General features: G+C 40.3%; 2 protein-coding genes and 1 pseudogene across 3 annotated transcripts; all 3 read left to right on the forward strand.

Annotated features, from left to right (window-relative positions):
* Positions 1-11,286: 11,286 nt before the first annotated feature.
* Positions 11,287-12,283, forward strand: LOC143536183 (inositol polyphosphate multikinase beta pseudogene; annotated as a pseudogene).
* A 4,196-nt stretch (positions 12,284-16,479) lies between these two features.
* LOC143536184 (mitogen-activated protein kinase kinase kinase 20-like) lies at positions 16,480-17,849 on the forward strand. The gene has a single exon (XM_077030230.1). It carries the CDS (start codon positions 16,649-16,651, stop codon positions 17,822-17,824), a length of 1,176 nt encoding a protein of 391 aa, XP_076886345.1. The 5' UTR covers positions 16,480-16,648; the 3' UTR covers positions 17,825-17,849.
* Positions 17,850-20,577: 2,728 nt separating this feature from the next.
* Positions 20,578-25,460, forward strand: LOC143536207 (ubiquitin receptor RAD23b-like). Of its 2 annotated transcripts, none has more exons than XM_077030252.1 (12): positions 20,578-20,643; positions 21,656-21,817; positions 21,903-21,944; positions 22,024-22,088; positions 23,192-23,257; positions 23,573-23,750; positions 23,824-23,934; positions 24,005-24,070; positions 24,813-24,860; positions 24,948-25,057; positions 25,148-25,229; positions 25,322-25,460. In XM_077030252.1, exons 1-12 carry the CDS (start codon positions 20,578-20,580, stop codon positions 25,439-25,441), a joined length of 1,116 nt encoding a protein of 371 aa, XP_076886367.1. In that variant the 3' UTR covers positions 25,442-25,460. The 2 variants fall into 2 exon arrangements, with proteins under 2 accessions (XP_076886367.1, XP_076886366.1); XM_077030251.1 differs by having other exon boundaries at positions 21,903-21,941; positions 22,021-22,088.

Raw genomic sequence — 25,460 nt, forward strand, 5'->3', positions numbered from 1 at the left:
CTATACACATTAATTATTATTTTTAAAATATTGTTACACGAGAAATTACATTAAGTTCAAAATTTCCATCATGTGTAGTACACGGAGTGAAATATGGAAAATATACATTTCATAAGTCGTGAACTAAAAAAAAATAATAATTCATAATTTACTTCTTACTTTAAATTAATTCATAATAATTTTGAAAATCACAATTGAAGTAATGACCTTATTATTTTTATCATTTGACAGTGTAATACACGAGTTCAAAAGCTAGTATGTAATAGGTATGAATGTTTTATTTTTTTTGATAAATCAAACACCAACGCCTGGTTTTCAACGTAAAATTGTAGTGCATGATATATCGAAAACTTATTAAAAAGTCATAAATAAAAATTATTATATGAAATAACTGAATTTAAGTATTACATATAATAATTTTTTATTTTTATTATATTTTCCACCCGTGTAGAACACGGGCTCTAACCTAGTAAAGTCATCATATCACTTGGACTAACTCTATATATAGTACTAGTTGAGGCATGTGTATAATCGGGTATTTAATAAAAGAACAAATAATATAAATTTTTTGAAAATATTTGCAAACTATATATTGTAAAGAATTTTGAATAAATATTGAAGATAATAGTGTTTCGGATCATCCTAGCATGTTTTGTGACGTACAAAGTTACCCTTTTGATTTTGTGTATCTTCGTGCAAATACTTAGATACAACTATCAGCGTAACGTATGTTGGTTCATTGTAGAGGGCAACCTAAATGTGAATAAATATGTCTTTGAAGGACTTACTGAAGAGGTAGGTCCCAGCAGAGCCCAGTTGGACCCGCAAGACTCACCTTAAACAGGGACGTCTGCGCAGAGACCAACTGGATCCGCAGGACCAACCATGCTCAGAGACGTAACGTCCTTACGCGCAGTACGCAAGCTGGTCCCGCAGGAAATGCCTCCCAATGGTGAAGGACTCCGCCTGTCCCCGCAGCCTCGGATACAAGCCATTAGGGAAGGCCACCCGCGCAGCATGGCTACACGCACAAGGCACTTAACTCTCCCCAGTGTCACCTGAAGGAATGAGCAAAGGCGGGAGGGGGAAAACTCCCGCCTAAATGAGCCAGTCCGTATGATGGAGGATCTTTTGTGTGATACCTGACGAGGTACAGACAAAAGATCTGACCAAGAATGCGACAGCTCACTGACAGCAGCATGGCAGACAGCACGCCACAGCACTGTGACCAATAGCCGCCGCCTACCCACCAACTCCTGCCAAACCACGTGCCTAGCCTGTAGTTGGCAGAAGAGGAAGAGTGCACGACACGCCTGCTCTGTGTCAGCCGCTACCTATCCACCACTCACAGGCAAGGCACGTGCATAGGTTACAGTTGGTAGCGTGTTGGGCCGGCTAAACCCCTTGGAAACCTACCTTCGGCTATAAATACCCCAATGGTATGATCATCTTGAAACATCTTATCTTATCATATATACCTGATATCTGCTCTAGCAATCTCTTAATATACTTTTATATTTAAAGAGCAATCTAGTCTGATTCTCACGCCGGAGGGTGGTCACAAGGAGGAACCCCCCCTTCTCAGTGACGAGCTCACAGTGTCTGTTTTGCAGGTTATCAGAAGAACCATCTTCCAAGGGTCTAACCCCTCGTGGGAAACATCTATCTAACCCCCAGGTTACCAGTAATCTGCCCGGGGTCCGGTTAGTGTTTCTTCATTGGCGCCATCCGTGCATAAAGCTAGAACTTCATTTTTCTCCAGTTTTTTCAAACTTCTAGAAAGATGGTTAAAGAAACTCCGGTAACCACAACCCCAGCTACTGGAGGGAATACCGGCAACACAGTTTTTACAAACACTACCCCGGTTACCCAAGCCGGGGCAAGTGAAGTAAATTTTACGAACACTACCCCAGTTACCCAAGCTGGGGCAAGTGCAGTAAATAATCGCCCACTGGGATTCACCGATACCCAGTTTAAAAAACGAACAAGACTCCCCCGCCAAACTCTCGATGAAGTTAAGGCATGGGCGGAGGCACGACAAAAGGAATTCCAAGCTGAGTTGGACGAACGCTTGCGTTCCGTCCAACAGGCCGACGAATTCGAAGAATACTTGGACAATGACTCGGAGGAATCCGACTCCGACGCGAACCCTCGCCATAGGGCAAAAGGGAAGCGTAAGGAAACGGACTCCCAACCGAGAAGGCATTTTGGACAAGCCTTCAAACCAAAAAGCACAGGTGGAAGTTCACGAGACTTCTCCAAAACGTACAGACCGAACGTTGCAAATGCGGGAACGTCCAAATTTGCAAGGGACATTGCGGAAGCAATTGCCCCAAAAAGTGCCAAACAAATGCCCAACATAGGCACTTATGATGGTATGTCCGACCCAGACGACCATTTGAACAGGTTCATAGCAGGGGCAACCGTCAGCAACTGGACGGAACCCACGTGGTGTTACATGTTTCAAATGACGCTGGTGGGGGCTGCTAGGGTTTGGTTTGATCGTTTACCGGTTAACCACATTTACGACTGGGCAGACTTCCAGCAGAAGTTTAGCCAACACTTCAGCCAGCAGCGAAAGTATACCGAGGAGCAATGGACAATCCTCAAATGCATACGGGAAGAAGATGAATCTCTGCCAAACTTCATCACTCGCTTCAACTCAAAGAAGTTAAGTTTGGGCAATATCAGCGAGGATCTTGTTCGCGCAGCCTTCATCCAGGGCGCGCAGGACCCAGAGCTTATCCGCACCCTAACGGGTAAAGATGGAATGCCATCCACATGGGATGGCATCATGACAGCAGCTAAACGCTATGCGGAAACGGAGAAGCAACTGGGTAGAGACCTTCCGCAGAGCACAAACCTTTACACCCAGAGGACGAGAGAGGACAACGTCCTCACCGCCCGATTGAACAAAAAACGGAAGCAAGGCATTTGGCAGTCAAGGGTAAACTTTGACACCTCATCCGGCTTACAGCACCGATTGGGTGAAAGGGATAATGTAAAGCTGCACCGGAAACTCCAGATGGACGCCACTTACCAAAAGCGTCACTGACATATTTGCTACTGAAGAGCTCCCATGGCCAAAGCCTCCAGTAATCCGACATCGTCACGATGCTGATCGGAGCAAGTACTGTGACTATCACAGAACAAAAGGCCACAACACTGAAGAATGCATAGACGTAAAAGACATGGTCGAAACATTCGTCAGAGATGGGACGCTCGCACACCTCGTGGCGAAATAAAAGCTAAGCAGGCAGGCAGGTGCGTGTGGAACCATGGCTGGGGTAAACATGAATAAAAAATCAGCTTCAATATGGAGACTACATGCTGCGTAAAGAACGAGATCCCGAAACAGGTGCGTGTCGGCTCGATGGCACTCCTGTCCCAACATGGAAGGGAGTTCAATTACACAGTTTGCATGTAATCAATTCCAATTTGTACAGAAAAGGCCAAGAGCCACTTCTAATGGAAATGATTCTCTTTCAAACGTCGAAGCTGATGATTTACATTTATACTTTTGTACACACTAATATGCCGGTTTTCACCGCATAATTACAAAAAACGTCATTGCATGGGAAGGCGGTCCTACCCGCACGAACCCAAAAAGCATGATAAACCTTCACGCAGGTCAGTTGAAGGGGAAAAAAGTTACCATATGAAAGTGCTGGTCTATCCGCATGAATCATTCGAGGGAACTGCACCAACCTATCAACAACCGCGCGTGGGACAGTTCAAAATTCTTAAGAGGAAAAGGTAAACCTATACGCAGGTCAGATATGGGTAAAGTTATGCCATCCTACTAAGTGCAAGTGACGGGTCTACCCGCACAATCACGAAAGAGGAAGCAAAACTTCACACCTATTATCAGCCACGTTCAAAGGTTAACTTATCCTCAACAGGCAAACCTTCACGCAGGTCAGTTGAAGGAGTTCAATTATTCCATTAAATGAAAGTGCCGGTCTATCCGCACGAATCATGAAAGGAAGATGAACACTAACCTATCAACAACCGCGCGTCGAACGGTTAAAACTATCCAACACTGGTGACGGCATTCACATTACGTGAAGTCGTTGCGTGGGAAGGCGGTCTTACCCGCACGAACCCAATAACGTGGCAAACCTTCACGCAGGTCAGTTGAAGGAGAAGAGTTCAATTATTCCATTAAATGAAAGTGCCGGTCTATCCGCACGAATCATGAAAGGAAGATGAACACTAACCTATCGACAACCGCGCGTCGAACGGTTCAAAACAAAATTCTTAAAAAGGTAAGAAAAACCTACACGCAGGTCAGGTATGGGTAAAGTTTTGCCATCCTACCAAGTGCAAGTGACGGTTCTACCCGCGCTATCACGAAAGAGGAAGCAAAACTTCACACCTATTATCAACCACGTTCAAAGGTTAACTTATCCTCAAAAAGTAAGAAAAACCTACACGCAGGTTAGATAAAAGTTAAAGTTTAGCCATCCTACCAAGTGCAAGTGACGGTTCTACCCGCACAATCACGAAGGAGGAAGCGAAACTTTAACCCACTATCAACCACGTTCAAAGGTTCTTATTCTAAACACTGGGAAAATTGCTATTTTAAACTAAGTATGCAAGTCATAAGTTTATAAAGCAAAGAATCCAATGAAAGGAATAACAATCGTATATTTCAATGATATATTACAACAGTGGCCGGGTAACTACCCGCCTAAAAGAAATCTATACAAAGCTGTCTATCCTAGCAGTGGGAAGGGATCTTCAGGATCAGGCTTCAGGGCCACCTCCGCTTGGACCAGCACCGTCAGAGAGCGGCTGCCCAAGGAAAGCCTTAAGGATGTTTAGCCCATCATCAGCAGCAGCAGCTTCATTCACCTTCTCCACCACTGGATGCGGGAAGGCAGCGTACTGGTTCACAGCTTGGTCATAAGCAGCTTCAGTATTAACATTGAATAAAGGGAAGTTGGAGGGCGGAAAGCCTCTCTCAGCAAACCCAAGACCAAGCAGGAAGCCAGTCTTCTCCCCATCCTCATGAGAAGCGTTGAGGGCTGCGCTCATCGCATCGTCATAAGAGGTCTCTGAAAGGACCCGACGCACAACCTACAAAAGAATACAAGTTAGAACATTTTCTAATTACGAGCGGAAAGCGTAAAGAAAAAGATAAAGATACCTGAGGCAACGCTTCTCGAAACAGCCATTGGAGGGTAGCTTGACTTTCTTTGTAAGCACGTTCGGCTCCGCTTTTATCAAGGTTGGCAAGTTGAACTTCCTTGGCGGCAGCCTCTTCGACGCTTTTGAGTTTCCTTTCAGTGCGGTCAAGCACCCCCCTCTGGTCAAGGATCTCCTGCAGCTTCTTGGCATCTTCCATTGCCAAGGCGTCATGAGCATGCTGAAGAGCCTTTAATTTGCATTTAAGCTGCTCATTCTCTTCGCGAAGCGGCTCAGCAACAGCTTCAGCCTTGGCAGCCCTCTCAGTTGAGTTTTGCGCAATCTCCTTAGCCAGCCGAAGCTGTTCATTCACAGCTTGGGCAGCCTTGGAGCGGGCCTCGAGTCGCGCCTGGACTTCAACCTCGAGGGCCTTGAATGCTCTCTCCTTCTCGGCGGCGGCAGCGGCCAACTGCCGGTTCTCCTCCCGCAGAGCCCGCGTCTCAGATATTTCTTTGGCGCGAGCTGCTTTTAACTTGTCGTTTTCACGACAAAGCAGCTCGACGCGAGGCTGCATCCGGGCTTGGAGAACCCGAAGCTCATTGGTTAGCCTACCCTCCTGGTAGCTAGCCATGGCTTCCCCCAACGCACCATGAGGAGCAGCGTGGCGAGCCCAATCCACGCACTCCACAGGGGTGCGAAGGGTTGTTCCTCGGCGTATGTTCCATCTTGGAACAAACACTTCATTGGAATCCGACACTGCAAAAGAAACAAAGGCAGTTAGGAAAAGATGATAAAAATATACAAAGGAAAAAGAACCCTACGTACCTGTAGGGTCAATAACAGGCCGATAGCCGCCAAACCCATCACCTGAACCTAAAGGAAATCCGTCCAACAGGTCAGGCAGACGGGAAGGTGGCATAGATCGGCGGGAAGCCCGGCGCGTACCTGATGGTCCGGCCGTCGGTGCCGGTGGCGCAGGTATAGTGGCAGCCGCTGTGGTAGCCACTGTTGGCGTTGCCTCCTCAGCAACAGTAACCGCCGGCTCCGTGAAAGATGCTGTAAAAATTGCACTCACGGCCGGCGGAGACACCTTCTCAGCTGGAACAGCCTCAGGAAGGCTGGAACCAACAGAAGCAGGCGCAGACGCCTGGGTCGACGCCTCGGGAAGGCTGACCGAGCCTTCCCTCATTGGCGGGGGAATACTTGCTCCAACTCCACCCTGGAATGCGTCAACATCCACACCTGCACAAGCAAAAGTGTTAGAAAAATTTATTTGAAACAACAAATCTAGACAAGAATTATGGAGGTACTTACGGGGTTTCTTGAGCTTGAACATACGGACGAGCGGGGGCGAACCCGATGGAGCCGGCCTCTTGACACCGGTAACCGTCGTCGTCGCTGCCTCCCCGGAGGTAACAGCTACAGCCTCCGGAGCGGTGGTCTCCTCACCACCGGGCTTCCCCGCCACCTCTGCACTATCTGACTCCGAGTCAGATAGGACTACCGGGTCGGCCGTAGAGGCCACCTTCTCCTTGCCTTTCCCGACGGCAGCCTTTTTCTTCCGCACCAGTGGAGGACCTTCTGCGGATTCCTCAGAAGAAGAAATGTCAACTCCAGCAGCAGGCACAGCATTGAGAGGTTCAGGGTAGAAGATAGGCTTACCTGGCCGTCGGTGGCTCAGGATCTCTTGGCCTGGCGGGTAAACCTCCACGAACCGACCCGCGGTCTGCTCTAAGATGGGCAACTCGTTCTCGTCCAGAGCACGAGTACCCATCCGCGCGGGACCATCTTCCTCCCGCGGGTTCAGGAGCGACTGAAGATCGTTCCCCTCTGAAATCAACAAGAAAGTTAGAAAAAATCGAAGTCAGCAAAATGAAACAAGACGTACCATAAGGGACAGAGTTCGAACCATATTCAAGGACGATCGGAACCTTATCCGCATTCGCCGCCTTCCACACCCGGCTCATCCCCAGCATCACCATCGCCGACTCCGGAAAACGGAAAACCGGGGACTGGACCCGGGATATCTTCGAGAACCATTCCGCCTCCTCGTAGTTGAGGGCGGGAAGGTTCGGAAGCGCCTGGCCATTCTTGAACTTCATGGCGATGGGGATGGCGCGAGCGGATATGAAGAAGAACTCTCTTCTCCATGAGCGAAGACTCCGCTCGGTGGTACAAATCTTTAAACCCTTGATACGGGTTGTAAGAGTGTACCACCCCTGGATGCACCTCCAGGTGTAGAAGGTCATCAGACGGTCAACGAGGGGCTCAAGGCCCAGTATCCGGCACACCCACTCAAAGTGCCGGACCTTGGCAATGGCCATGGGGTGCACCTCTGTCAGGTGCACACCGTGCCTCTCCAGGACACGGTACACAAACTTTGTCAACGGAAACCTAAGGTTTCCGTAGACAAAGAATGCAGCATAAACCCCGATCTTGCCACTAGGGGCATCGTACACAGTATGGTGGGGTTCAGGAAACTCAGGCTCGAGAGACTCGAGCATGAACTTCCTGACGATATACTGGTACAGATCGACAGGAAGAGAGCACTGGCATTCGCCAGCAGTCTTCTGGTCATCAGCATCATGAGAAGACATGGTGGAAGAAAGATGAAAAGAGATTTCAGGGTAATGCTTTACTGAACAGAAAAATTCGCCGGAAATTACTTGAGAAGAAGAGATGAAAGTGAAAAGTGTGAATTGCAAATAACCCTCTCCCCCTTTATATAGTAATCGCAATTAATGCGATGAATTTAATACGGAAGAGAGAGAAATCAAAGGTGCAATGAAACTAGGACGCGTGGCAAAAGCAAGCTGGCAACATCTGTCACAAGGACGTATGCCAGAGATTTCGCGGCTACGCGCCCGAAATCCCGTGCCCACGCGCCTGAAAAAGCAACTGGAATGACCATGTTCTGTCACGTCACCATAACTCCCTGCACGTCCTGACACAGTCAGAAGAAACCGTCGCACGACGTTTCAGAGGTTTGGACTTATCTTTTCACCAACTCTTCGAATTTCAAAATTCAAAATTCGAAAATATTAAAAAGTAAGCGGGAAAATACCCCTTACCCCTTGGCAAGCAAGTAACCGTAAGACGGATGCGGGTACAGTGTAAAGGCAAAACCCTTCACATACCTAGCACCCGCAGGGAATTGAAGCCAAATAAACCTTGGCAAACAAATAACCGTAAGACGGCTGTGGGTACAGTGTTAAGGCAAAACCCTTCACATACCTAACACCCGCAGGGAATTGAAGCCAAGAAAACCTTGGTGAACAAGTAACCGTAAGACGGATGCGGGTACAGTGTTAAGGCAAAACCCTTCACATACCTAGCACCCGCAGGGAATTGAAGCCAAGTACCTCGGCAACCAAGTAACTATAAGACGGGTGCGGGTACAGTGTAAAGGCAAAACCCTTCACATACCTAGCACCCGCAGGGAATTGACGCCAGGAATACCTTGGAAGTAAAGTAACCGTAAGACGAGCACAGGTACAGTGTTAAGGCAAAACCCTTCACATACCTAGCGCTCCGCTGGGAATTGAAACCAAGAAGGATCTTCTGGGCAATGCTTGCGGAAACGGAAATAACATCCCCGCATAGCGGGAACGTCGAGAACTACGTTGTTTGAAGCTCCAAGATGGAATTGGTGGTCTTAACATAATTGATCACTATGTTCAAAACTACCAAAACCTCATGGAAAATACATACAACTGGGACTCAATGCTCCTGACTTGCGAGGAGGTTACAGACCTACCCGCATCATACCCAAAGACCAAGCAGGAAACTCGGGCATTTCTGCAAGTGACAAGGACTTCCGCGGAAAGAATCCCCATGGAAAACCTTACAAAACCCTTTTCAAAACCCTTTGCTCAAGTCCAAAAGTTCACCTCATTTTATTAAACACTCATGAGAAGAACATTGGACTGGGGGGACTTGAAGAGGTAGGTCCCAGCAGAGCCCAGTTGGACCCGCAAGACTCACCTTAAACAGGGACGTCTGCGCAGAGACCAACTGGATCCGCAGGACCAACCATGCTCAGAGACGTAACGTCCTTACGCGCAGTACGCAAGCTGGTCCCGCAGGAAATGCCTCCCAATGGTGAAGGACTCCGCCTGTCCCCGCAGCCTCGGATACAAGCCATTAGGGAAGGCCACCCGCGCAGCATGGCTACACGCACAAGGCACTTAACTCTCCCCAGTGTCACCTGAAGGAATGAGCAAAGGCGGGAGGGGGAAAACTCCCGCCTAAATGAGCCAGTCCGTATGATGGAGGATCTTTTGTGTGATACCTGACGAGGTACAGACAAAAGATCTGACCAAGAATGCGACAGCTCACTGACAGCAGCATGGCAGACAGCACGCCACAGCACTGTGACCAATAGCCGCCGCCTACCCACCAACTCCTGCCAAACCACGTGCCTAGCCTGTAGTTGGCAGAAGAGGAAGAGTGCACGACACGCCTGCTCTGTGTCAGCCGCTACCTATCCACCACTCACAGGCAAGGCACGTGCATAGGTTACAGTTGGTAGCGTGTTGGGCCGGCTAAACCCCTTGGAAACCTACCTTCGGCTATAAATACCCCAATGGTATGATCATCTTGAAACATCTTATCTTATCATATATACCTGATATCTGCTCTAGGAATCTCTTAATATACTTTTATATTTAAAGAGCAATCTAGTCTGATTCTCACGCCGGAGGGTGGTCACAAGGAGGAACCCCCCCTTCTCAGTGACGAGCTCACGGTGTCTGTTTTGCAGGTTATCAGAAGAACCATCTTCCAAGGGTCTAACCCCTCGTGGGAAACATCTATCTAACCCCCAGGTTACCAGTAATCTGCCCGGGGTCCGGTTAGTGTTTCTTCACTTACCTTCAACAAAAAGAAAGAGTTCATGAAAATTATGGTTTATAGCCACATATTAATTACCGAATTCACAACAAACTTAGTAACGTGTTAAATATGCAAAATCTATCATGAAAGAAAAACGTATTGACTATTGAATCATGTAAGATATATTCATATATTCATGAATTATGAACTTTGTTTTATTATAACGACTTTATTATTGATTAATAATACACTTCTTATGTTGATATGATAACTATGTATATATATACTTTATATAATTATCGGTACTTATCCAAATTTGATTTGTCGTGCTGCTCATTAACCAATTTTTAAGTAGAAGTGTAAATGAGTCAAGTTTGAGTTCAGTTTATTTAGTTTAACAAAGTTTGAGCTTAGGGTTGACAACATGACGTTGGATTTGGATACACATTACTTGACTAAAAAAAACACTAACCGCGTTAGTGTCAAAAGACAACCGGTGTAACATTTAGAAACGTAAAGTATAAATTGTGTCAATTTTAAAGATAAAGGACAATCGATAAAATTTGGTATAAACGTAAAAAACAATTTTTATAATTTTATCTATAATTAACTGTCATTCAAAAGAGAGAAAAAGAAATTTTAAGTTAACACATCCCGACTCAAACTCATTGTAACACAACAACCAGCACAAGCCAACCCAAGTTGGCATCTCTTAATATCAGGGTGGTGCATGTACTTAAAGCCCTTGCCAATCGGATCCACACGCAAACGATATTGCTACTGTTCATCTAGATCACTTCACCTTCTCTCTCCATCTTAGGTAATTAATCTATCACTATTTTCATATTGCATTCAATCAATCTTTCATATGCTTGTCTTCAAAGCCATATATTCTGTTCCGTTTTTATCTCTCTTTTATATACCTGTTATTGTTAATGGAAGATTCGTGTTCGAGGGATGTTATATTCGCCTATAAAAATCATATAGAGGTCTAGTTTTGCATGTTGTCCGAGATTATTGAATCATTATCATCCGGAGGACGTTGCCTGGTTATCGTATAAAATTAACAAAATTTAGGGTATATATTTTTTTAGAAGTTATTTATATATTTTTTCAATTATAAAACATAAAAAAAGTAATTATACGAATTGTATAGGTGCTTATATGATTTGTATAGCTCTGTATGGCTCGTATAGGCTTGTACGAGTTGTATATTTTATTGGTCTACGTCTCTTTTGACACACTTTGTCATCTATACAAACCATATAGGCCTATACGAGTCGGATAGATGGGACCTGGTGTTTGTATAGTGTATGCCTATGTGCTCATATAAAATTGTGATAATTATGTCTTTTAAGTGGTGTTCAAGCTTGCAATCTGTTTCAATATCATCAACTGCAATTTAACATTCAACAAAATTTTAATTTCTATTCTATTCTTGTGATAACAGACATGCTTAAGACTCCAGATCATCAGGTTGCTGGACACGAAGCCGGGATTGGGAAGCTCGGCCCACTCGTTGATGATTCCGGCCTGTTTTACAAACCCCTTCAAGGAGACAAGCGCGGGTCTGAAGAAGTCGCCTTTTATGAATCTTTTTCTTCCAACACTAATATTCCGGAACACATACGGAAATTCTTCCCTGTATATTATGGCACCAAAATCATGAAAGCATCCACCGGGTCAGACCACCCTCATATTATTTTGCAAGATCTTACAACAGCCCGAGTAAACCCGTGTGTAATGGACATCAAAATCGGGTCCAGAACGTGGGGCCCGGAAGCTTCCGATGCATACATTGCAAAGTGCTTTAAAAAAGACCAGGAAAGCACGAGTACTCAACTCGGGTTTAGAATATCCGGGCTGCAAGTTTATATTAACGAGGAGTCAGGGTTTTATAAGCCCGATAGAGATTATGTACGTAAGACCGGCCCAGATGATGTCAGACTACTTCTTAGGAATTTTGTTTCTTCTAACCCGTCTACAGAAACGGGCCCGAGTTCAGGCCCAGACTGTTCTTTAGCGTCTTCTGTTTATGGTGGGCCTGATGGGATCTTGGCCCAATTATTGGAACTGAAGACATGGTTTGAAGATCAAACAATCTACCACTTTCATGCTTGTTCTTTGCTGTTCATGTTTGACAACGGGTCAAATGCGGTAGTCAAAGTTATTGATTTTGCCCATGTTACAGATAGTAATGGTGTTATTGATCATAATTTCTTGGGTGGGCTATGTTCCTTGATAAAGTTTATTTCTGATTTACTTGCAGAGACAAATAAATGATCATACTGATACAAATGGTCAGGTTGAACTTCGAATATTTTTTTGTCACTGTTGCTATTTTATAATAATTTTTCAAGACAAGTTATTTAATTTGGAATTGTTTTCTTTTAGTGAGTCACTGTTTTCTGATGTATAAAATTCTTTACTTGCAATTTTATTGTCTTTGCATACATCAGATCGTGAAGCGATCCGGCCCCTCCCTGGCCCTGTGTGAAATGTGAGAGCCTAGTTCACCGGGTATGCCCTTTGATCAGTTAAGGAAGACATTTGTTTACATGTAACCTGTTTTTGTTAATAACCAGATCATATTTTCACATTTTATTATATGCAACTTATTTACTTATGAATGAGCTTTTTGGGTTGTTTCTAATAGAAGAAGTAAGATATATAGGCGTTTCCTTTACCCTAAGATCTCATACAAACAACAAACTACCCATTTTTTTTTCTTATAATTTGCTTCCTTTTTTCCTTTTCAACCCAATATTGAGTACTCGAGCACTCTTGTTTAAGATGATCAGTGTATGTCACAAGTTAGCCTAGCTTTTTTAGACTTGACTAAAGGTGTCATGTTATTAATTACACAACTACTGAATTTGAGCACAACATGTGTAACTAAATATGCATATTAAGAAAACATTATGAAGAAAATATTCCACGTTTTAAGCTAGCTAGCAACATGCAGATACTCTCCCAATCACCTTTTTTTAAAAACTATATTTTCTTAACATACTTATACATGTGCATTCAGTAGACATATATTATGTGGGGGATATGGGGAAGGTTCATGTACTTTTAATCTTAACATGAGAACGTATGAAATAATACCGATTTATAAAAAAATGAGAGCGTAAGAAACAATACCAATATACATAAACAATGATTTGTAATAACAAAGAAAAAAACCTAAAAATTACAACAAAAGAATCAAAATCAAGAACAAAATAATAACAATAAATCCTTATAACAGCAAAAGGAAAAATCTAATAATAACAACAAAATATAAATCAGCAAATACTTATAACGTCTCATAATCGAAAATTAGCAAATACGAACAAAAAATAACAACAAACACCTATAAAAATAAACCTAATTATAACAACAGATTGGTTCTCATTGGTTTCATGTTAAATAAAATGTATTTGATCTTGTTTCTGTATTATGTACTAGAGTATAATATTTGACCATCGGAGAATAATGTCTAGGGGTGTGCATAGTGTGATTCGGTGCGATTTTGTGCTAAAACCAAACCAAAATGTAACATCCCAATTTTTCGTTCGGATAGTAATAATAATAATAAAATATGATAGGATAAGTAGGCTTTTAGATGGACTTAATTATGGACCAAAAGGGAAAGATGAGCCTTAGGTCCATGGGCTTAAGGGAGTAAAAATACCCCTTAAACCCTAATCCTTTCCATTTTTATCCTAATCTACACACTAGCCTATACCTTAGAAAACACACACAACACCATCTTATAACCCGAACCAAGATCCGAAGGCGAAAACCCGAGCTTGTTGGTGCTGGAACGTCGTGACGGACCAAAACAACATCAAGGCTTAACCGTGTTCGTAGTTCGACTCGTTCAAGGTACGTTTATAGTTAGAAATCGTTCGTATAGGTTCGGTTTGATTTGGGAAATCATAGATCTGTGTTAGTTTGTTATAAACGAACCCAAAGCAACAAATATTACTGGAATTGATTAGCATTTGATAGGTTAATTGTTAACCTAAAAGAACCCGTAACCTATATGCCTAAATCGCACCCCTTAAACATCGATGTTAGGCCGATTTGATGGTTGGGGTTTGTAGGCGCTGGTCAGACGATTCCATTGATACCAAAATCGTGATATTTGGTTAAGAAACGAAGGTTTAATTGCAGATCTAAGATCTGTTGACTATTTGCTGTTCTTGACGATTTTGACTTTGACCCTTGAGTCAAAGTCTGGATAAGAACTATGGGTGATTCGTTATGGGTGATTCTTTAGCTAGTTCGTTATGGGAGCTTAGCAAATCAGAGGGTGATTCGTTAACTAGTTCGTTATGGGAGCTTAGCGAATCAGAGGGTGATTCATTAGCTAGTTCGTTATGGGAGCTTAGCGAATCAGAGGGTGATTCGTTAGCTAGTTCGTTATGGGAGCTTAGCGAATCAGAGGGTGATTCGTTAGCTAGTTCGTTATGGGAGCTTAGCGAATTAGAGGATGATTCTTTACCCAATTCGTTAAGGGCAAAGTAACGAACTAGGAGTTTAATATAAAGACAGAATGGTCTCTGGACTTAGAAAAGAATTATATAATTACATAACAGCCCTTGGAGTTTGGCAATTTATGAAAGATACCTTTAAAGGTTAATGAGTAACGATTAACTAACCATGTAATGATTTAATGAAGTAAAACAGCTTAGACGTGTAAGACTAATTAAGTAGCAATGAAATGACTAGAGCGGTACTTAATACTGTAATTATTAAATAGTTAGACGCGCACAACTCAAGAAGGAGTAACCGTTAGCAGAAGAAGTAACCGAGTTCAGGTGAGTTTCTAGCCCCATTTCCTTGTTATGTTTTCGGGGCTGTGTGCATACTCGATGTGATTAGTTAATACACTTACCTTAAGTGGTAAGTGTATGCTATAGATGTTATACGAGGTAGCTATTATACAATGTTTGTCGGTACGTGAACGATATTCGGATATTGCACGTATCGCCAAGGATAGTGATTGCAAAGTGGTTATTAGTGTGTATGAATGCTATGATGTGACTTGCTTATTATGTAAATGATATGAAGCGTGTTGTAGACAAGTAGAGTAGAGTGTGTTAGAAGTGGCAAGAGTCTAGTAAGAGTGTTAGTGGCATGACGATAGTACGTGGTAGGGTAAGCCTATACGTGACTACGTCATTAAAGTGGCAAAGTGGCAAAATGGCATAACGTTATGCGTCATTAAAGTGGCATAACGTTATACGTTATTAAAGTGGCAAAGTGGCAAAATGGTAGGTGTAAATAAGAGGCTAAGTGGTAATGTGAGCAGGTTAGATAGTGGACTACGTGTATTCGGATACGTATATGATGCATGTAGTGGTTGTATGATAAGTTGCTTGATTAACTAGAACTCACTCAGCGTAGCTGACTTTTAATATGCACGCAGGTGATCAGACCAAAGAACTAGCATGAGGATTACACATGGCATGGATTGAAAGGCTGGCATCTGAAGATGGAAGAAAAGATGTTTTAAATATAATGTTTTGTGTTATGGTATCAAAGAAAAGATTTAATGTTTTGTAATGAATTATTTAAGTTGACGTTTCCGCGAAAGTTTTAATTAACTCTGATTGTAAGAACTGTGTATATGAGTAAATCCGACGCTAAAGTAGGGTTACCGGGAACGGGGCCTTACACAAAAACCGGATTTTCAGTATTTTGATTTATAAAAACTGTTCGGTTTTGATTTTTACGGTTATTGGTTTTTGGTTTTCAGGTTTGATATAGTTTTGGATGTGGTTTTTTCGGTTTTCCTAATTGGACTAAAAAATTTTGGGAAATGGAAAAATGACTCAATTTATTGGACTTGGGCCTATAACTTTCTTTAAGTTTTAATAAATAGAAAATTGAAACATTTGAGCCTATACTATTTAGTGCAAATAAAAGATACTTAACATTCAAAGCTAAAAATAAAAGTTATAAATTCAATAATTAGCATTTGTAACATCCAAGTTGATAAAACATAACTGATTAACGTTAAAAATAAAGGAAATATCAATGTTGACATAATATAAACAAAAAATAAAACAATAATTGGTTCGATTTTAATGGTTATAGTTTGGTTCGGTTTGGTCGTTACAATATTTTTTGGTTTTATGGTATTTTCAGTTCGGTTCGGTTTTTATGGTTCTTCACAAAACATAAAACCGAACCAAAACCATTATTTCGATTTTTACAAAAAAGCAAAACCAAACGTTGGTTTCTAGTTTGGTTTGATTATTTAGGTTTTATTCAATTTCAATCAAGTTGGTTTTTTGGTTTTATGCACACCTTTAAATTCTCTTCTAACATATTATCTTGCTCAACTCCAAGATGAATTTAATTACACAAAAATTGAAATACTTGTTTTCTTAACTATGTGAACACTTGTGATCTAATAACACGTAATTTACCAAAATTGAAATATTATCTTGATATATTTCCGATCTTTTCGTTTTTCTTTTAACTTTCAAAATCTTTTTGAACGACTTTTAACTTTTAAAATCATTTTTCATAAATATTTACATTAGGAGGAGACGTGACCGCCAAGTTTCATAACAACAATTAACCGTTACCCATGCGGATATAAACATGTATAACACACAGCCATTGCACAACACTACATCATATTTCCTTAATTTGAAGCCAAAACCCTAAGTTTGTACGTTCACACATGGAATCGAAGAAGATGAAACGAAGGTTGTTTGGTGGAGAACATGTTCACGAAGGTAAGAAGAGTAAGCAAGAAGATTGGAAGAAGATGTATGGCGATGGCGTTTCTTGGTTCAGAGGTGCAATGATCGGTAAAGGCAGTTTCGGTCGTGTTTTCGTTGCGAATGTCAAGTCGAGATACAGCTTGTATCCGCCAATCATGGCCGTGAAATCTGCAGATGTCTCTGCTTCGGGTTCCATTCAGAAGGAGAAGGAGGTTTTGGATAACATTCGCGGTTGTTCGAATGTTATCAGGTGTTTCGGTGAAGAGGTTACGATCGGAGATCAAGGCCAGATGGTGTACAATTTGTTATTGGAGTATGGCTCTGGTGGAACCCTTGCTGATCTCATCAAGAAATCGAATGGTGTGGGATTGCCGGAGTTGGATGCGCGGCGACATGCTAGATCGATTCTTCGTGGATTGAGTCACGTTCACAAACGAGGGTTTGTTCATTGTGATTTGAAACCAGAAAATGTATTGCTTGTAGCGGGAAAAACCGGTGGTTTTATTGCTAAAATTGGGGATTTCGGATTGGCGAAGAGGACGAAACGGGCCAAGAAGAACAGTTTTGGTTGGGGCACTCCTATGTATTTATCACCAGAAGCTTTGATTAATGGTGTGCAAGAACAGCCTGCTGATATTTGGGCGTTTGGGTGTATCGTGTTTGAGATGTTGACTGGAAAGCCGCTCGGTTTTTCAGATCGAGATAATTTGGGTGTTGAAGAGATGTTAACTCTTATTGTTGACGAAGTTGACCTGTTATCTTTTTCTAGCCGCATATCTGCAGAGGGGAAGAGTTTCTTGAAACATTGTTTGTGCAAAAAGGTTATGTGCAGATTAACCGCTAACATGTTGCTGAATCATCCTTTCTTAAAAGGCTTGCGCAATGATGACGATGATCGTATCAAAGAAGTTGGAGAAACACGCGAGGTTTACGACATAAACAGCATAACGTCGTCATTGTTATCTTTCTATGACGAAGAAGAAGATGCTGATGAGCTGTGGTTGCAGTCTACCTGTGCAGATGAAAATTCAAGTTATGAAGAAGATGTGCATGCTACTCCAAATGAAGAAAGCATGAAGGCTAGATTACATGAGGTGCAGAGATTTCCAGTAAGATTAGTTACCATTTCCTAGAGACCGTAGCAACATTGATGGTTGGATTCAATATAGCTTGTATCATGGTACATACAACACATAGTTTCTTTAGCAAGACTGATTTCTAAATTGTAAAAACTCTTTCATGTTTCTGTCATTGTGTTTATGATCATTCATTCTTGTAACGTTTACGCGTAATCAACTGGATATAAGTCAAGTTAATGCCTCTAATTTGATTGTTGAATCTTGAAGTAATTTTATGACAAATCTAATCATGCAGTATTACACATGACAATATTGACATAAATATTAACTGTTATGTTACTTTGTATGGTTGATAACTTGATGCAATGCAATCACAAACAAATTTCCTCCATAAATGCCACAAAAATCTCCTGTTTCTTCTCATGAAACTGTCCTAATCTTTAACTTCACTAATGTGTCATATATGTAATATGTATCTATTATTATTATCAACCACAAACTCCTCCATACCTTCATCACCATCAAAACCTTTTCAACAAACCAACATGATGCATTTCAAGGTTTATCTCTTGCTATGCACTAATTTGTTCTTCTATCAGTACTCAAATGCCTTTAACATAACCTATATGCTAAACCAATACCCCTCTTTTAGCACATTTAATCAATATCTTACCGAAACCAATCTCGCCTCAGAGATCAATTCGCATAAAAAGATTACAGTTTTCGCGGTTCCTAATAATGCCATATCGCGATTATTTGGAAAACTACAAGATGTCCTCAGAAACCTCTTGAAGGCTCATGTGGTTACTGATTATTATGATGTCGAAAAGCTAACGAATTTGGCGAACCACACTGGTCAACTGATCACACTTGACCAACAAGGATTCTTGAAACCTACAATTTTTAAGAACAATATTTTCGTCGGCTCAGCCGCCACTCAAGGCTCGGCTCTAGGAGCTCTTTTGGTTAGCTTAGTTACTTTTGAGCCATGTAACATGTCAGTATACCGTATTAGCACCGCCATTGTTCCGGTTGGGGTTTCGGGTTCAGATTCTAGGGTGGTTCAGCCACCTATCAACAGCCCGAAAATGCCACCGGTGCAACCACCAGTCTACATACCAGTCAATGAGCCACCACTGGCTCCTGTTTTGGGACCAGTTTATGCAAAGTCCCTGCCACCTTATCTAAAACCACCAATTACATCACCCTCGGAATCTCCAGCAGATGCACCGGAATATTCCCGGGAATCACCACCTAAGCCGGTAAATACACCAACAGTGGCGGGCACACCAGCCGCTTCTGCCTGCAGAGACACTTCTGATTTATCAATTGGTCTTTATGCTGTTTTATGCATATCAACAGCAACTATTTATTTGATTGCCCAAACATAACAAAATAATATAATTTTCTGTAAGCCTTTTTTATTTTCTTTTCATTCTTTTATTAATCTTGTCATATAAGGTTTAATTCGATGTCTGCACATATGGAGTCATCATCGGCTCATCGCCATGTTCGTGTTTGCAAAAGGTCTTTCATATAAACATGAAAAATGAAATTTTATGTGAACCACCATTATATAATTACGATACCTTTGAATGTTATTAGTCCATATATGTATTAGTTTGGAAAGTATCATTTCATAGTTTTTCAAATCATCTTGATACATAATTCTTTTTATTGACCCTTTGATTTCCTTACAATATTGTGTATGTGAAATGAACTCCTTGTTTTGATGAATCAGTTATATGGATACATAATACATGATACAAATTTATATAAAGTTACTATTCATATGGTACACATATGCCTGCAGATACTCTTAAAAGAACACACCAATTAAGAAAATGTGACATAAGATGCACTATCTTATTGAATAATTAGCTAAAGGTTTTAAGTGACAAACTAGTCGATGTAATCAAAGGAAAGCCATTGCAAAACGTAAATGTATGCTAACATCTAGTACCCAAAACAACAATCTCGAAGATTCTAAATACAAAAATCTTTGAAATGCTAGACTAAAATATAAAATACGTGAATCCAAAAATGGTTAATGTGTGATTGACACATGCAGTTATAACTCAAGCAAATCTTTGTAATTGTCTTGAGAGTTTGAGACTATGCACAATTGATTAAAAAATCTTATTTATGTTTTTGAAACGGAAAATGATCAAAATGCCTATTTGACTAACCACGTTCCTTAACTAGCCACCCCCCCACACACAATCTACAAATGCTCAAAATGATCGTTCCAGAAACGGTCGGACCGACCGCTTAAATCTGTCATCCGACGGTTTATGGAACTAACAAGATCAGCCATCCTGATAATCTATTTTGTTGACCAGCCGATCTATTCTGCCGGCCTACTTATATTCCGTCGATCGACTGTTCTATTTGGTTGGCCTATCGTTTTAACAATTAATCCTTATCTGAAAGACCCAACTGAATAGATCAGTTGACTGACAGAATAAATTATCAGGATGGCTGATCTTGTTAGTTTCATAAAACGTAGGACGGTAATAATTCACCATTTTGGTCTTTTTCACTTTCTAAAAATATTTTCAGAGTATAAGCTTATTCAAAAAAAGGAAAAAAAAATCATAAAAAAGGAAAAGGCATGATATGATGGTCACGTGCAAAAGACGTGGTGAAATCCGTTGGCAACCATCTGTTGAAAGTAAAAAAGAGTACTTGGTTGGTTCTCCAACATTCGATTCTGCATTTCTAGGGTTACAAATTAATTAATTAATCTCCCGCCTAATCAATTACCATTACCATTACCATTACCATTACCATTACCATTACCAATGATGAAGCTCACCGTCAAGACTCTCAAAGGAAGCCGCTTCCAAATTAGGGTTCAACCTTCCAACACTGTCAGTTTCTAATAACACTCCTTCTCATCTCATCTCATCTCATCTCATCTGCTACTTCTTTTATATTATTATATCTACTCTACCTTTTTATCATTCATCTAAATGCTAGTTTAGGGCACTGTCTGTCTGTCTGTCTGTGTTTTGATGTAAATCTGGTATTGATCTAGTGTAAGATTATGTTTAATTGAGTTGAGTAAAGTTGGAAGTTGTCTGTATCTGTATAATTTGCACCTGCTATTGTTGAACATTGTTGTAGCTTTATTTGGATGATTGACATGCTTGAGAGAGAATTTGTGTATGTTATTTTAGATTAATGGCACATTTGATGTGAATAAATAGTTGCTGATATACATTTTGGAATGTTAATAATGGTAGTCTTACCTTATGCAGACCAGTAACTCGTGGGAGCTTACTTGCATTGCCGTTTTTGTTTTTGTTTTTCTTTATAATCTCGATGTTTGCTTATGGTGTTATTGTATGAAACCTTTAAAGTATTAATTTGACAACTTTTGTATAACTTAATAATACAATTTACAGTGGTCATTTGACAACGTGTAAGCTAGAACCAGGTTTCTGTTAAATGGAGCATAACCTTACATGCATTTTTTTAGCCAGGTTTATACAGGGACTTATTAAAAAGTAAAAGCAATTATGTTTTGTAGTAAGAGTAGTTGAAGTAATTTTGATTAGATCAGATGTCTACCATCCTATCATTTGTAGGCTATATGCACACTTATTTTAGAGGGAAAGCATTTAAAAGAGATGGAATGAACTGTGATTTGGCATGTCTGTCATTGACATATTCTTTTTTTTGAATAAGATTTAGGGAACAAAAAGATGTTTTCATGCTGATAACTTTCACATTTTGATTGTGTCATACGTATGGCATTATGTATGTTTTGTTAACTGTTATATAGTTCATATTTGATTGGGTTATCTGTATGACATGCTTTATGAAAGTTCTTTTTCATGTATATATACTTAACTGATGTAAAACTTGTGATGACACTAGATTATGGCGGTGAAGAAAAATATTGAAGATGTACAAGGGAAAGATAATTACCCATGCGGGCAACAATTATTGATTCATAATGGTAAGGTTTTGAAAGATGAAACTACATTGGCTGATAACAAGGTCTCTGAGGAAGGTTTTCTTGTTGTCATGCTTAGCAAGGTCTCTCTCTCTCTCTCTCTCACACACACACACACACACACAAAACTGACAGCTTGGTTTACTGATTATATGTCTCTTTCAACAGAGTAAGAGTTCGGGTGCAAGTGGAGCTTCATCTGCTCAGGTACTTTTCTGTTGTGTCATTTATGATCTTCATGTATACTTTATGAATACATGAGTCTCATTTTAGTTGTTACAAGCAGCCTTCATCAACAACTGCACCAGCAGCTTCTAATCCTACCAGCACGCCTAATGCGTCTTCCCAACAGCAGTGAGTTCCCATGACTGAGCTTCCAAAGAATTGATAGTCGTTGCTTCAAGGCGCATACTTTCTATGGCTTGCATTTGGTCCTCAAATTCAACCTTCAACAATTGCTCTTTGGCCTTTTCAGGCCAAATGTCTCATGAATTGGCTTAAAATAAGCTTTCTCATCAGTAGCCTAAATTTTATCCATTAGTAGAAGTTACCGGAGAGAAAAGAAAGAAACAGTTACTGATTCATCATATTTCAAGATTAATATGCTTTTATAGAATTAGAAAGACCTTAACATCATTTAAAAGTAGCAAAGATTAGATAGTTGAATATTTACTAGTTTACAATCTCATTTGGCAAATCCCATTAAGTTTCAACCAAATTACGGAGTAGATTTAATTTAGTAACTTTTTTGTAAAGTTTCCAAATTTAAGGTTTGTCAGCAAGTCCCTCTGGCCAGCATCTGTTTGGCACGAAATGGGGATAATAAGCACGAACCGAAACCAGAACTATCCTCAATTCTTGCTAAACAAATGTTGGCATGATGGACTAGAAGGAATACTTACTTGCATTGCATATAATACTTGTTTTTAAGATTGTTAAATTTAGGTATTCTACTAATAGGTTTTTTAAATCTAATTTGGTCTGGGGTTAAGTTGCAACTTTTTGGATTTTGCCGAATGAGATTGTATATTAACACGAATCCGAATGTCTAATTTCTTGCTACCTTTAAACAATGTGGATTTTCTTCTACTTCAATAAAAGTATCCATTTCTTGGACTTTGATGAATCATGAATGGCTTATTTCTCTTCTCCAGAAACTTATACTAATGGGTAAAAATTCAGGCTAATGCGGAGCATGCTACAGAAGGAAGACGAAAAAGTGTGATGTTTAATGCATTTTTCGTCCCCTTTGGATGGGAAGAGATTAAATGTGAGATACTTGGCCTGAAAAAGGCCAAAAAGCAGCTGCTGAAAGTTGTATTGGATGACAGAATGCTAGCTATAGAGGATTATCAGTTCTCTGGAGGATCAGAAAACAGTAGCCTTTTCTTTATCTATAAATATATAAATCAAGTGTTTGTGAGATCTTATCATTTACACATGTGATTGCATTGTAGGGCTTCTAAAACCAGCACATCTTCTGGACCAGCAACAACAAATGTACCTGCAACTGTAAATGCACCGTATGAGCTCTTTCTTTATCATTGCAGTCTTTTATTTGGATCAAAATAAATTAGACGTGGTGATCTCGACCCGTTTATGCATGAATTGGCTAATAGGTCAAATCAACATTGAAAGAAGCAGGTCAAAAGTTGCCCGTTGCAAAAGTTTCACTATAGTTTTTGGAATCATAATCAATGCATTAGTTATTTATAAACAAATATTTACAAAAATGGACACAAATAAGCGTTTTAAGGTCAACACAACCCGATGGCCGACACATTACAGAATTGCCTGTTTTGACCAAATGTAGTGACTATTGTGTGTTATAATTGCAGTGTTAATTCTGATACAAATGGGCAAGCTGCTTCAAATGTAGTTGACAATAATAGCATTGACCAGACAATTCAACACATACTGGATATAGGCGGTGGCAATTGGGACAAAGAAACAGTTACTCGTGCCCTTCGAGCTGCTTACAACAATCCAGAGCGAGCAATTGACTACCTGTATTCTGTATATATCTCAGTTAAAGTTTTTTATAAATATTTCTGAAACATAGATACTAATATTATTCCAATTATTTCAGGGTATTCCAGATACAGTAGAAGTTGCTGTCCCTGCAACTCAAACTGTTGCTGCAAGTGTTGCACCTTTAGCTGGAGGACCTAATGCTTCTCCATTAAATTTGTTTCCTCAGGTTATTATTCATAAAAGTGAGTTTTTTTGTTTCTTTTTTGTATTTAATATTGATAAAAATATCTTTGCAGGAAATACCTTCAGGTGCTGCAGGAGGCAATCTTGGATCCCTTGATTTTCTTAGAAACAACCAGCAGGTGGTTTAATGCATCAAGATCTCTATATAGGCATGTAAACAAAGTGAACAAACTGGACATGTTGGTTCATTTAATCTTAATCGAACAAAAGATCGAACACACAGTTTAACAAACTAGGTTTTCTTGTTTGTGTTTGTTTGTTTATACCATAAGCAAATGGTTCATGAACATACACGGACGGATATAGCTAAAACAGATGAACGGGATATAAACTGACATAACTGAGCAAACATCAATTAAAGGCAACATCAATATAAAACTGTTAGGCCTAAAAATTAATAGAGCTTCACTAAATTAATAAATAATAATGCGTGATATCTTAATTAAATAAGCTAGACTAAATTGTAATAGGCCTAACAATTACATAAATGAACAAACTTAAGCAAACGCAAGCTAACAAACATAAATGAATGTTAATGAACAAATAAAACGAACGTAAACGGACAAACATAAGCGAACATTTACAAGCATAAATGAATGAACAAGACATGTGTTTGTGTCGGTTTGTTTGACTAATTGAACAAAATGTTTGTTCATTAATCAAGCAAACATAAACAAACTTCCCACCAAACAGTTCAATGGACGTTGGTTCGTTTACAGGCCTATAATAATGGATAACATACTGTAGGGTAGACATCTTAATCTTAAAAAAAATATCAAAATATGTAGGTTCTTGATCTTGGTGATGTTATGGATTTTAGGCAGATTTGTTAATTTTGTTAATTTACAATCTTTATTTCAGTTCCAAGCATTGCGGTCTATGGTACAATCAAACCCACAAATACTGCAGGTACACATTTCTGTTATGTTGGCAATTTTATATATAAACTATGTTTCTTTTTTTACACGGTGTAAAAGCAGTTGAAATTTGTTACAGCCCATGCTTCAAGAGCTTGGAAAGCAAAACCCTCAACTTTTAGGATTAATTCAAGAAAACCATGCTGAGTTTCTTCAACTAATTAATGAACCTGTTGATGCTTCTGAAGGGTAATACAGTCATTTTCTTCTTTCTTGTTTAATTTACTGTTACATTACATATCTGACTGTTTTTATAATAACCGCTAACCATTATTTTAGGGATCTTTTTGATCAAGCTAATCAGGAGATGATGCCTCATGCGGTTAGTGTTACTCCAGCAGAACAGGAAGCCATTGAACGGGTATTATTTTTTTTCTGCACGGCCGCACCCTATTTTTTTGTGCATATTGGCTTGAATTTACTTAACTGATTTATTGTTTTTTGTATTTCTAGCTTGAGGCAATGGGTTTCGATAGAACTCTTGTTATTGAGGCGTTTTTAGCCTGTGATCGTAATGAAGAACTCGCAGCTAATTACTTGTTGGAAAATGCTGGTGATTATGAAGAAGACTAAACAGAAGACATCTGTGATT

The sequence above is a fragment of the Bidens hawaiensis genome, unplaced genomic scaffold, assembly GCF_021521415.1.
Source record: "Bidens hawaiensis isolate Kalapana, Puna unplaced genomic scaffold, B.hawaiensis_p1.1 tig00010744_1, whole genome shotgun sequence".
NCBI classification, from domain to species: domain Eukaryota; kingdom Viridiplantae; phylum Streptophyta; class Magnoliopsida; order Asterales; family Asteraceae; genus Bidens; species Bidens hawaiensis.